This window comes from Sander lucioperca, chromosome 2, assembly GCF_008315115.2.
Source record: "Sander lucioperca isolate FBNREF2018 chromosome 2, SLUC_FBN_1.2, whole genome shotgun sequence".
Lineage (NCBI taxonomy): Eukaryota > Metazoa > Chordata > Actinopteri > Perciformes > Percidae > Sander > Sander lucioperca.
In genome coordinates, this window is record NC_050174.1 from 32715376 (window position 1) to 32728811 (window position 13436).

At 43.4% G+C, this 13436-nt stretch overlaps 2 protein-coding genes and 1 long non-coding RNA gene across 6 annotated transcripts in view; 1 reads left to right on the top strand and 2 right to left on the bottom strand.

Annotated features, from left to right (window-relative positions):
* LOC116062327 (calcium release-activated calcium channel protein 1-like) lies at window positions 1-5185 on the bottom strand. Its single transcript, XM_031316993.2, has 4 exons — window positions 4870-5185; window positions 2846-3112; window positions 2313-2763; window positions 1-662 (listed from the first exon to the last, which is right to left on the bottom strand). Exons 1-3 carry the CDS (start codon window positions 4981-4983, stop codon window positions 2485-2487), a joined length of 660 nt encoding a protein of 219 aa, XP_031172853.1. The 5' UTR covers window positions 4984-5185; the 3' UTR covers window positions 1-662; window positions 2313-2484.
* The window catches only part of LOC118494618, a 23751-nt gene continuing 10315 nt past the window's right edge, over window positions 1-13436 (bottom strand). The window contains exon 2 of the long non-coding RNA XR_004896736.1: window positions 1-89. This is a non-coding gene — a long non-coding RNA (uncharacterized LOC118494618). The remainder of the gene's footprint in view (window positions 90-13436) is intronic.
* kdm2ba (lysine (K)-specific demethylase 2Ba) overlaps window positions 8855-13436 on the top strand; it is a 19212-nt gene continuing 14630 nt past the window's right edge. For 3 of the 4 annotated variants that reach the window (XM_031316984.2, XM_031316986.2, XM_035999005.1), the window contains exons 1-2: window positions 8855-8991; window positions 11513-11737. In XM_031316984.2, coding sequence (XP_031172844.1) covers window positions 8938-8991; window positions 11513-11737 — 279 coding nt within the window. In that variant the 5' untranslated portion in view covers window positions 8855-8937. The remainder of the gene's footprint in view (window positions 8992-11512; window positions 11738-13436) is intronic. The other variant, XM_031316985.2, reaches the window with a different exon arrangement.

A 13436-nucleotide genomic window follows, 5' to 3' on the forward strand; every position in this document is an offset into this window, starting at 1 on the left:
ACAAGGTAACCAAGGTTACAGAGTCCATGGTAGAACTTCAGACTTTACCACAAAGTCATGAAATATACGTGTGGCACGGCACCTTTAAACTATTCCTCAAAGTGCCACAGGACAAAAAGATTATATTTCAAACAAAAAAAACTGGAACTTAAACAAAGTGTAAAAGTACAAACATTTCAAACACGTGCTGCTCTGTAACAATATATTATAATATAATATAAAACCTCTTATGGATTCAAAGTTTCACAAAAGCAACGTCAACTCCAGCTAACCGTTACCGGAAAATATCATCAGGCGCAAAATGCTGCCTTTAATAACTCGTCTTTAATAACTTGATTGGCTGTTCCTTTAGAAATCAAACCCATTGGTTCATCACAATCACTTCCTGACTAACATTTTTTTACACACACACACACACACACACACACACACACACACACACACACACACAATTGTTCAGGAAACTGAAAAACATCGGCGAGGCGAGAGGAAGCTGGTAGCTCCAGGTACATGCAAGTTTCTTCGCTATTTTTTTGCGTTTTGTGTCGCTTTCTTCTGTGTTTTTGTAACTTTTCAGGGTGTTTGCAGAGTTCATAAGCATAAAAAATAAAGCTTTTCACAATAAAAGTCCTTGCTGAATGTCAAGTTAAAAGGTAAAACTACTTTCCTAAGATATACAAGTGTGTGGACATGCATAATCAAAACAAAAAGCATCTTTGCACAGTTCATAAGCATAACAAATCACACAGTCACTTTTTTGACACTATACATCTTTTCCAGAAAACTGAAAACCATCGGCTAGTAGCTACAGGAAGGGGAATAAAAACCTTTCAGTCCGGTGAGTATAAACGTGTGTTCATCAATTAAAAGAAAATTTGGGCCTTTAAATCATGCAGATATAACAGATACTTCAGTCACACAATCCACACCGTGAATATGAACATCTGTGCTGATAGTTACAGGTTCTGTTCCTGCATAGAGGAAGATTTTGGACTCCCTCATAAGTGGTTTGTTCCAGCATCATTCTGACCTGTATTTAGTTTCTAGTGGCGGCGCCCTCTAGTGGATGCAAGGGCCTAACTTTGGGTTCAACATGGGGGGGGGGGGGGTTTGAGATCTCCACCTTTGAGCATAATAGAAATTTTGAGCATCAAACACTTCTTTTCCTGCATTCTGGGGAATTGTTCTGCAACAATTTCTGCCTTTTCTGCATCAACTTATGATGCAAATGTCTTTATGTAAAGGGAATTTATATTTTTTTTTTTGGGGGGGTTGGGGGCAGGGGGGGTGCACTGGCCAGTTTTGTAACCCCCTGTAAATTTTGCCTATGAGTGGCTGTAGTAGTTCTGACGGGAGCAAAGCAGGAAGTAGAAGGGCTCCTGCACACTGGCTGTGTGGCGTGAGCGTGTCAGCTGTGTGGCGTGTCCGTTTTTATTTGGGCTCCCATGGTAACAGGTTAGAGCGTGCACACTGTCTGCATGACACGCACGTCTCACAAAACGCGTGCATGCTAGAAATAGAACCGACGCCTATTTTTCAAACGACACGCAAGCGTGTTGGAAGCGTTTCCAGGCAACATAGAATAGGAAAAGATGTTTATATGTCATTTAGACACAAATACATTTAACAAATGACATGTTGATGTTTGAAAGTCTCGAGGTTTTGACATAAATGCAGATATAAATGTCATTTCAATATTGCACCTGTCAATCCAGAAGGAAATATTCTGGAGCCTATTTTGCCATCAATACTGCTGACGTTGTCTTTGCTGTAATCAGATCAGAATATATTTATGTTTATGTTTATGGGAAACATCCATATGTACAGACAAGGCTAGCAGCAGGTAGTGTGTTTAGGCTGCGGGGGGGACAGGCAAAAAACATACAGCGAAAAGTTGAGAGACTCAACTTTTGTAGAAACTCCCCCCTGTGTCCTGCTGCGGGGGCCAGTCATGTACCAGAGATCAGACTAGTTAGAGTGTTTTGAGGCGGTGTGAGAGTCCCGTACAGGAAACAGGAAACAGGAAACATCACTGCCTCTATCTCTGCCACAAGAAAGATTTAAAACACCAAACACAAGCTCTGAACCGTTTCCTCTGTCCCTCCGTCTCTTTTCTTTCTCCCTTACATCGTTGTTGTCCAAAGAATCTATAGAATACCCTAAGATATACAAGTTTGTGGACATGCATTATCCCAAAAAAAGCATCTTTGCAAAGTTTCTTCGCTATTTCTTAGCGTTTGTGTCGCATAAAAAAATAAAGCTTTCAGAAGAGATTTCACAATAAAAGTCCTTGCTGAAGTGAAAGGTAAAACTATGTGTGGACATGCATTATCAAAACAAAAGCATATTTGCACAGTTCATAAGCATAAAAAATGTTGACATCTTTTTAATGTCATTTTTTGCGTTTTTGTAGCCGTTTTTTGGCGTGTTTGCCTAGTTCATACACACAGAAAACGAAGCTTTCAGAATAAGAGCGGGTGCAGATTAAGCGAAGTGGATGGGTGGCTTTAGGTCTTCGTTCTCTGGCCGGTGGTCCAGCTGGTTCTGGAGCTGGATCACCTGCTCCAGCTCGCGGATCTGCCGGTCCGTTTTGTGGCTGACGAGCGTGCGGTAGAAGTGGATGGCGAACATGATGAAGACGAGTCCGAACGGGACCATGATGCAGGTGGAGGCGATGGCAGCCGCCTCGCCGGAGCTGATGGTGCCATTTCCATCCTTGCTGCTCCGCAGCGGTAAGAACTTCACCCAACAGAGCAGCATCACCTGCAGCACAACACACAGGGGACAGAGTGATAGGTACCACACAGACAGAGAGACAGACAGAGCGACAGGCAGACAGACAGACCTCTGTGAGGAAGAGCAGCGTGCCGATCACCGTGGAGAAGGCCCAGGCCAGCTCGATGTGGCGATGCATGCGCTCGTGCGGAGACTCGTGCACGGAGTTGAGGTTGTGCACGTTGCTGACAGCCTCCAGGTTGGGCAGGATGCAGGTGCTGACCATCAGGGCGAACAGGTGCACGGCCACCAGCACCGTGGTGCAGGCGCTGAAGGCGATCAGCAGCCCGGGGGGGTAGTCGTGGTCGCGCTCCAGCTGCACCTCCACCATGGCAACCTGGGAACACAACAACAACATGACTGTCACTAGGGCCGCAACCTGTCAACACAACAACATGACTGTCACTAGGGCCGCAACCTGGGAACACACAACAACATGACTGTCACTAGGGCCGCAACCTGCCAACACAACACAACAACATGACTGTCACTAGGGCCGCAACCTGCCAACACAACACAACAACATGACTGTCACTAGGGCCGCAACCTGCCAACACAACACAACAACATGACTGTCACTAGGGCCGCAACCTGCCAACACAACACAACAACATGACTGTCACTAGGGCCGCAACCTGGGAACACAACAACAACATGACTGTCACTAGGGCCGCAACCTGGGAACACAACAACAACATGACTGTCACTAGGGCCGCAAGCTGCCAACACAACAGCAACATGACTGTCACTAGTTTAGCCAAACTCCTGTGTGTGTGTGTGTGTGTGTGTCTGTGTGTGTGTGTGTGTGAGTGTGTATGTGTGTGTCTGTGTGTGTTTGTATGTGTGTGTGTGAGTGAGTGAGTGTGTCTGTGTGTGTGTGTGTGTGTGTGTGTGTGTGTGTGTGTGTGTGTGTGTGTGTGTGTGTGTGTGTGTGTGTGTGTGTGTGTGTGTGTGTGTCTCAGTGTCTCTTTAATGTTTAATATAAAAGTTCTTTAAGTTGCCTTGCTGCTGAAGTGTGCTGTAGAAATAAAACTGTGTTGCCATGGAGATAGAGGCAGTGATGTTTCCTGTTTCCTGTTTCCTGTACAGAACTCTCACACCGCCTCAAAACGCTCTAACTAGTCTGATCTCTGATCTCTGGTACATGACTGGCCCCCTTCTCGCAGCAGGTTTTTTGCGTGTCCCCCCCCTGAAGAAAAGCGACTAATGTCGGAAAAGAACATTTCAAGTGTCAAAAAAGCGATAAAAACGTTTAAAAAAAAGCTTCTTAACCCTCCTGTCGACCTCGGGTCAAATCTGGCCCGTTTACGGAAACTTTCTATATCTGAACTATGACAAAAGAACGCTGAAAAAAGTGACAAAAACAATATCTGAAAAAGTGACAAAAAACATGTTAAAAAAAACATTTTTTTTTTTAATAATAGCGACAAAAACATCGAGAAAAGTGTCAAAAAAACCCAACAAAATGTTGAAATTTCGACCCAAAAAAACACCAAGTAGCAGGTCGACGGGGAGACAACACGAGAGTTAACTTAACACAAACACGTTGAAAGTTTAAATAGTAAAACATAGAAAATAGTTAATAGAGCTGCTGCACACGGACCCAGTGGTGTAGTCTAGGTGATATGCAGCTATACCCAGTATACCCTCTAAGAAAGCTCCAGGGTTTCCATATACCCGCTTAAAAATGCCCAGTGACACGCAACAATGTACTTTGCATTATTATTGTGTTTTTTTTACTTTGCAGAGGCTGAATAAAGGGATTTCCACGTTATTTGTTGCATACAAGTGTGTCAGAATGCAGGAAATTAGGTCTTTGACCCACTATAATATTCCCCCCCCCATCCTGGCCCATATAAGCCATACATATACAGTACAATATACCCACTACAACACCACTGCATGGACCCCCACCCCACCCCCTGGTTTGGGCTGAGAGCCCCGGATGTTTACAACATCTGGCTCCGCCCCTGCTTCGGGCCCGCAGCCTGAAAACAACCATCTGCGTCACAGCGCGCGGACATAGTGCCACAGTTACTTTAAAACCTAAAATAAAAACCGAAGAACCGGAGAGGGGGGGGGGGTCACACTCACCATCGCGAAGCCGGAAAGCAGCGCCGAAGTCCGGCTGGTGGCTTTGAGCTTGGCCCGGCTCAGGTACAGCTTCCTCCATGACAGCGCCTGCAGCGAGTGCTCGTTCAAACTCATTCCCAAAGTTTGTCCAAGACAAATAAAGTTACAATCCGGGTCCTGAGCCGCGGGAGGGGGCTCGGGGAGGCAGGCAGGTGGGGGGGGGGAAGCACGTGCAGGTAGTTAGCTTCCTTCCACGGAGATTAAACCCATCTAATAAACACAAAACTCACACAAATACTCTACAACTCTGTGGAAAGTTTCTGCAGCAGCTGACCCCCACTATCTATCAGGAAACACTTGAAAATACCCACAATCCACTGCAGCAGTTCGTCATGAGGCTGCGTTGTCTTCTTCCTTTTTAAGATAAGATCCAAACTGTTCACACAGAAATATGAAATATGAGCCAGCTGCAGACAGCTCTCACATTTAGGTTTACACTCGTGCATTACTATAGGAACATCATCTGTTGTTGGATTCACTGAAAATTATACAGACTTAGTTCATTATATCTACTGAAACCTTCCTGTCTCGGTACGAAGATGGTTTTTATGATAATATTATTATATCATAACTCTCTTTATAAAGGCTTTGTGATTTCACATTCACTAAAGTTAACTCTGCAACAGAGAACTTTTTAGTTATCCCTCTTGGTGTCCATTTTCAAAAGTTTCAAAAGAATTTTTTAAACGATCGTTTAAATCGTTTTAAAACGAAATTATCAAACAAAAAGTAACATGGATGGCTCCCTGCAACGCTCTCCGCAAGAACAATTACTGATCTCTACTTTCTTTAAATTTTTAGTGTTTTATTTCATTTTATAGCATTTGAAAAAAAGAATGTAAATGGTTTAAACCAGAGGCGTCAAACTCATTTTCCCAGAAGGCCACACTGGAAAATAAGAATCACTCCAAGGGCCAGATATGGAGAGATTATTGACGTGATTTTGGTACTGCATGTCACTTTTTTTTTAACATTTTGGTAGCTTTTTTCATAATTTTTGTTGTGTTTGTTCCGACTTTTTTGTGGCTTTCTCAGACATTTTTCTCCTTTTTGTAAATTTGTTGCTTTTTCCGACATGTTTGTACACTTTTTGTCGCATTTTTGTTGACATGCAGCCCTACAAAAGTCATCACAAGAGTTCCTTAGACATCATAGAATTTAGCAAATCAAGCAAAACAAAGATATTTTTATTAACAACAACCTGTTTCTCAGCCTGAATATGAAAACTCTCTCTCTATCTCTCTCTCTCTCTCTCTCTCTCTCTCTATATATATATATATATATATATATATATATATATATATATATATATATATATCCAATCTCCAATCTGCCATATTCTGCTGTGAATGTCAGGTAATTCAGTTTAAAAAACCCTTTCCTGTGTTCTTGGTTTGGTGCACAGCTGGCGGGCCAAAACTTATTGTGAACCCAAATTCAGTTCTTCTAGAATATTGGAGCTTTTTATCACTTTTATGTATTTTCTAAGTGTTGTATTGAGGTTAAACTGACTGAAGGAGAGTTTGGAGAGAACTGTCTCGTGTTTCCTGTTAATCAGCACTTCCTGTTGCACTTCCCACGTCCCTTACAGCCTGCAGACACCAGAGCGTGATGTGTTGTTGATGTAAAGCTGATTAAATGTCCCACACAGTCCAGAAATATAGACCATTACAGGTAGAAAATGAAAACATATAGGCGACTGAAAGGGTTGCCTTAGACTGTTTGTAACCACAAGTGCAGGCTATATTTGAATAATAATAATAATAATAATAATAATAATAATAATATAATAATAATAATAATTACAATAATAATAATAATAATAATAATTACAATAATTACAATAATAATATAATAATAATAATAATAATAATGATACTAATAATAATAATAATAATAATAATAATAATAATAATACATTTTATTTATGGGTGCCTTTCATAGCACTCAAGGTCACCTTACAGTGAAAACAAGCAAAAATACAGTTAAAAAGGCAAATATAATTAAAACAAACACATTTAAAATATTGAGATAGAAAAATTAAAATAAAGCAATTATTTGGATGGAGAGTGTATCGTGTGGGGTAGGCCTCTCGGAAAAGGTGGGTTTGGAGCATAGACGTATATAAACTGGACCAGCAGGTCCCGTGTCTCTGGACGGAGACCAGTGAAGTCTCTTTCCCGGTGATGGCTGAGCGTTACTGAGCAGCCTCCAACTGAGCTTGAAGACGTAGATGTGACGTGAGCAACCTGTCTGAAAGTTGGAAGTCTTCTGGTAGCTGTGCCAAGAGAAATCTCAATCATTCCCAATCTAGCAGAGACGGAGAGCGTAGGTATATGTAAGGAGATAACATAGACACAGGCTAATTATTGATCACTACAATGATAGTTAACATTAGTAATTAAACTTAAACAGCTAATGGAAGTCCAAACTGCCTGAGAGCTTCTCCTGTACTATACGGTAATTCCTCTACTATGAGACAGTAAGTCTCGTGGTTATGACCCAATCGTTAGCCTATTTTTATAAAAACGTCTGCTACGGAGCCATAACGTGAGCTACAAGGTAATGGAGCCTTTTATACATTGTCGTGTTTCTTTAGAAATAAACAATGGACAAATAGAGTCTTTAAACTCTTCAGATGTAAAGTTATTCTCTGTCAAAGTGACGTCAGAATGAATGGCAGTCAATGGGATGCTAATGGCGGGTGATGGCTTGGTAGCATCAGAATGGCGCCTTGGTTTTGAGGCGAGGACCAGAATGGCTGAAGGCTCTGAACCCCATTGTGGACAGGCGGGCAGAAGGAGTGGAAAGCTGTGAGGAAGAGGAGGATTGTTCGGGATGGAGCGTGGGGCTGAAGGAGTTCAGAGAGGTGTGGAGGAGCGAGATTATGGAGGGCTTTGAAGGTGAGAAGAAGGATCTTAACCCTTGTGTTGACTTCGGGTCACATTGACCCGGTTTCAATTTTTGTTTTATATCAGAAAATATGGGACGTAGAAATAAGCGTTGAAAATGTGTAGAAGAAAAATTTAATAATTTAAAATGTTGGAAAAAGCAAAAACAAATTGTGTGTGTCTCTGTGTGTCTCTGTGTGTGTGTCTCTGTGTGTCTCTGTGTGTGTGTGTCTGTGTGTGTGTGTCTCTGTGTGTCTCTGTGTGTGTGTGTCTGTGTGTGTGTGTGTCTCTGTGTGTGTGTCTCTGTGTGTCTCTGTGTGTGTGTGTCTGTGTGTGTGTCTCTGTGTGTGTGTCTGTGTGTGTGTCTCTGTGTGTGTGTGTCTGTGTGTGTGTCTCTGTGTGTGTGTCTGTGTGTGTGTGTCTCTGTGTGTGTGTCTGTGTGTCTCTGTGTGTGTGTGTCTCTGTGTGTGTGTGTGTGTCTGTGTGTGTCTCTGTGTGTGTGTGTGTGTGTCTCTGTGTGTCTGTGTGTGTCTCTGTGTGTGTGTGTGTGTGTGTGTGTCTGTGTGTGTGTCTCTGTGTGTCTCTGTGTGTGTGTGTGTGTGTGTGTGTCTCTGTGTGTGTGTGTGTCTGTGTGTCTGTGTGTGTGTGTGTGTGTGTCTGTGTGTGTCTGTGTCTCTGTGTGTGTGTGTGTGTGTGTGTCTGTGTGTGTGTGTGTGTGTGTGTGTGTGTGTGTGTGTGTCTGTGTGTGTGTGTGTGTGTGTGTGTGTCTGTGTGTGTGTGTGTGTGTGTGTGTGTGTGTCTGTGTGTGTGTCAGTCAGCAATTATAATAAATTGAAAACACAATTTTAATGGCTTTTTTGTGTTTTGATGAAGTAATTGTCTTGCTAGTTAGCACCATTTCTTTATTAAATACTTTACATTTATAAAATTATTATTTTCCATTTACAATTTTAGTTCATGTTAGTTTCTATTTAACGTATTCCTTACGTCATTGTGTTTTGTCATTGTGTTTGTACCTAGTTGAGTAATAAAGTTTATTGAAGAAACAAAAACATGAGGGGGAAGAGGAGCCGAGGCTAGTTCGGCCATGTTGGTTTTCTCCGCTGTTAGTGAGCGATGAGAGAGAGGGAGAGCGGCCATGGCCTTGTCACTGAGCGGAGACGAAGAGGAGTATGATTCCGAGGGCGAGCAGGTCAGAGCGGCTTCATTCCATCATGTTTCCTCCTTTCTGTGTGAGAGTGGTTGTAAAAGTGGGAAAGAAAGAAAGAAAGAAAGAAAGAGAGAAAGGTGACGGCGGAATGCTGGTTTTCTCAGCCGTTGACGTTAACGTTTACGTCTCGCGCTCGTCTTACTTTCTGTTTCCAGTCGAGCTGAAAGGTTATAAATGTGTCTTTTTAACCCTCCTACACAAACCCGGGTTATATAGCTGAACCGAGCTAAATGTTTCCGAGCTAAATGGACTCTAAATCAGGGTTGATGCCCGGTTAAACCGGTCCAAAACACACCGTTCTCCTCCCGGGAAGAGACATTTTCTTTCCTAGGATGGCGAAGGAATGTCCCGCCCTACTGCGCCTCTGATTGGCTAAGACGCGTTGCTCTCGTCGGGTTTGATTGGTTGAGAATTTTATTGTTTTTACTGAATGCTTTCAAATACAAAAACAGGTATTGTTAATAATAAATAATTCCAAGCAGCATATACAATAAAATATATAAAATATATGAAATAATAACATATAATACATAAATACATAAATAAATACAAAAATAAGATAAAATAAATAAAGTTATAAATGTATGTGTGTGTGTGTGTGTGTGTGTGTGTGCGCTCCAGCTGATGTGTGTGGATTAGTGTGTAAATGGATGCTGAGGAGGAGAAATGGAGGCTGGCCTCTGGAGGACTTATTTTATTTCTTTGTTCCAACTTCCACGTCTCCGTTAGTCTCCGTTAGTCATGAATAAATTATGTTAAAAAATGTATAAATGACTCATTCTTGGCGAAAGAGCTGTGTGCGTGCGCACATTTGGTTGGTTCTGGCTTTTAAAAAGCTGTCAATCAACGTAGTTGTCGGGCTCGGGCCTGGTCGGGCCTGATTACAGCTCTAGTTTAGACAATGTGAGGTTTCCTCTCTGATGCCGAGTCAGGGTTGTTCTCAGGAACTGGTCCCACATTCCTGATGTATGACTGCACACACTTACAGTACACGACTCAGCAGATTACTGCTGTTACAGCACACACGACTCAGCAGAATAATGCTGTTACAGCACACACGACTCAGCAGATTACTGCTGTTACAGCACACACGACTCAGCAGATTACTGCTGTTACAGCACACACGACTCAGCAGAATAATGCTGTTACAGCACACATGACTCAGCAGATTACTGCTGCTGTTACCAGAGAGAAGCAGCTTCTGATGTCTGCAGGTAGAAGACCCGCAGACAGGCAGACAGACAGACAGACAGACAGAGAGAGAGAGAGAGAGAGAGAGGCAGGCTGACTGACTGACTGAGAGAGACAGGTAGGCAGACAGGGAGACAGACAGGCAGGCAGACAGGGAGAAAGAGAGAAAGACAGGTAGGCAGGCAGACAGGGAGACAGACAGAGAGAAAGAGAGAGAGACAGACAGACAGACAGACATCACAGTGTTTATCAGCACGGTGGAAGACTGAAGTCAGACCAGATCAGATATAAATAGCTCAAACAGCTTCAAGACTACACGGAACGATGAAGAAGTCCAGCCATCAGATCTGAGAACAGGGTCCACTAGGGCCGCAGGCTGTGAGGAGGACACCCCCTTGTTGAATATGGGATGGGAAACCTCCATATTATTATATTATTATATTCTAGAGGCTGGAAACAGCATCTTCTGTTTGTTGTTGTTGTTGTTGTTGTTGAAGACAGTCACACTTTCATTTGTGTTTAACCGGCTGTACATGATCGGCCAATGAGGAGCCTGGTGACTTCCTCTCTGATGCTGAGTCAGCGTTCCTGTTCTCAGGAACTGGTCCCACATTCCTGACGTGTGTGTGTGTGTGTGTGTGTGTGTGACATTTTCTGAATTTGGGATCAATAGTCTAATCTAATAGAATAACCGTCAGTAAAGCTCTCCCACTGAGTCCTGCCGGCGCCTGCTGAGAGATTATGTTTATCGTCTTCAGCAGTTTGGTTTTTCTAACAGTTGCCATCGGCGAGGAAAACGTGTTGCCACGGTAACCTCTCCTCCTGCTGGAAGAAGACTCGCTGTAACGCTTTACACCTCTGTCATGGCAACAAGAGAAGAGACTAAAAATACATGTTAGGAAGTCACAAACAGTGTGTGTGTGTCTCTGTGTGTGTCTCTGTGTGTGTGTGTGTGTGTGTGTGTGTGTGTGTGTGTGTGTGTGTGTGTGTGTGTGTGTGTGTCTCTGTGTGTGTCTCTTCCCTCCATTATTTCGTCCCTCCTTTCTTCTTTCCTTCCCCCTTATAATTTTTTTTTTCATTTTTATTTTCTGTTTTTTAAACATGTTTGACCGTCTCTGACCCTAACCATGTCTCTGTGTCTCTGACCCTAACCATGTCTCTGTGTCTCTGACCCTAACCATGTCTCTGTGTCTCTGACCCTAACCGTGTCTCTGTGTCTCTGACCCTAACCGTGTCTCTGTGTCTCTGACCCTAACCGTGTCTCTGTGTCTCTGACCCTAACCGTGTCTCTGTGTCTCTGTGTGTCTTCCAGCAGCGGGCGGCCAACCGGCCGAAGCCGAAGGCGGGGCCGTCTGCGGCGGTGAAGCTGCCGTCCAATCGCAGCGCGTCGGGAGCCAGACGGCGGCGGACGCGATGCAGGAAGTGCGAGGCGTGCCTCCGCACCGAGTGCGGCGAGTGTCACTTCTGCAAAGACATGAAGAAGTTCGGAGGGCCGGGACGCATGAAGCAGTCGTGCATCATGAGGCAGTGCATCGCCGTGAGTCATTCTACACATACAGGACACACGGTGGTTAAAGGGCTGATAGAGTGATTATTTAGGGTATCTCACTGTTCCTTAAGGTCTCCTAATAGGGTATGGAACATTGGTTGGGCTGAAAATTGCCCGAATGCTATTTTATTAGGCCCTTAACTACCCTGTGAATATGGCTCTATTTGGAACAAGAGCTTTTCTTCCAAATATGGTCTGCTCATGAATATTTAGATGAGCTGCGAGCTGATTGGTTGAGGAACCCCATAAAAACACATTGGAGACGAGACAGCAGGTCTCATATTTCAGACACTGCAAAGTTATAAATTGTTTGTCGGCTATTTGGTTATTAAATTCACTTCTGAGACTTTTTTAAGCGAGAAATCAACTATATAAAGCTCAAATATGGGCCGTTTTACGAAAATTGATGGCTAATTGCAAATTTGGTAAGACGTGTTGGACTTTAGGAGCTCCACACAGTCTGACGAGAAAACGGCAGCCTCCATACCCAGAGAAAGTCACTGGTTCTCGGTTACTGGATGACGGGGGCTCGGAGCTGGCTGGCTGCCAGCTGCCGGCATAACTAGAGTATATTTAGTTTGAATTTCGTCACGCCACTTATATACCATCTACCCCAAGGTCTTATAAAGCTAACTATGGTGTCCGATTTCAATTTAATGCATTTTTGTGAACATTAGGGGTTTCGTTAGCTGCTACTGTCCCTTCAATCCTATGGGTAAAGATAGCGACTAGCTGCAGGCCCTGGAGCTCCATCAGGGCCTCGGCATTGTGTAGTCCAGTAACCCAGAAACGGTGACTTTGTGCGGGTATGGAGCGCCGCGGGCTTCCCTTCGTGACGGAGATCCAGCTAGCTCACAGCGAGTCTATGAAGTAGGACACGCCGGGCGGCGAGGCAGCACCGGCCGCTGTCACGTATCCTGCACACACAGTCGGACAAAATTTGCAAGTAGCCATCAATTTTCATAAAACGGCCCATATTTGACCTCTACGTAGTTGATTTCTCGCATAAAAAAGTCTCAGAAGTGAATTTAGTAATTAAATAGCGGACCTCTGGAGATCGGCATGACCTAGCTAGATTCAGAAGGCTAAGCTGACCTCAGGTCAGTGGTGGAGCCTCTGCTAATGTGGGGCGTGACAAAGACTATTTGATTGATGGATTTGGGATCCTGACGTCAGCTTCCAGCTTTGTTGAGATTCACCTGTTTTCAGAGGCAGTTTCTAAATTTGAGATTTGGAAAGAGGTGTCAACGAGCTTCTATGTATGTCCTAGTTACTCACCGTCGTTATTCAACTATGACGAGGTAACATCTGTTTTGCATTCTATCACCCCTTTAAAGCAGCACCAAAGAGTCTTTTCTACCTTAAAATAATGTTTCCAAAATCGGTTCCGTTAGGGTATCAGTCGAATTTCATTGAACAAACCAAAAATATATAAAAATTAAAAAATAAAAAACTCAAAATGCACTGTTCCACATTATTATGTACAACAGAGTTTCCAAACATTTTATAGGTTTTAAGGAACTGAAAATGGGCATTTGCTGAATGTGCAGCATTAGGAGGTCATATTTACTGAAATCAAAAGCTGTTTATATCCAACCCATCTTAACAGGCCGGTTACATGAAGAGGTGTGTGGCTGATTCACACACAGGTTGGTGCAGATAAAGACAGAATGAGGAAGGTCTCTGC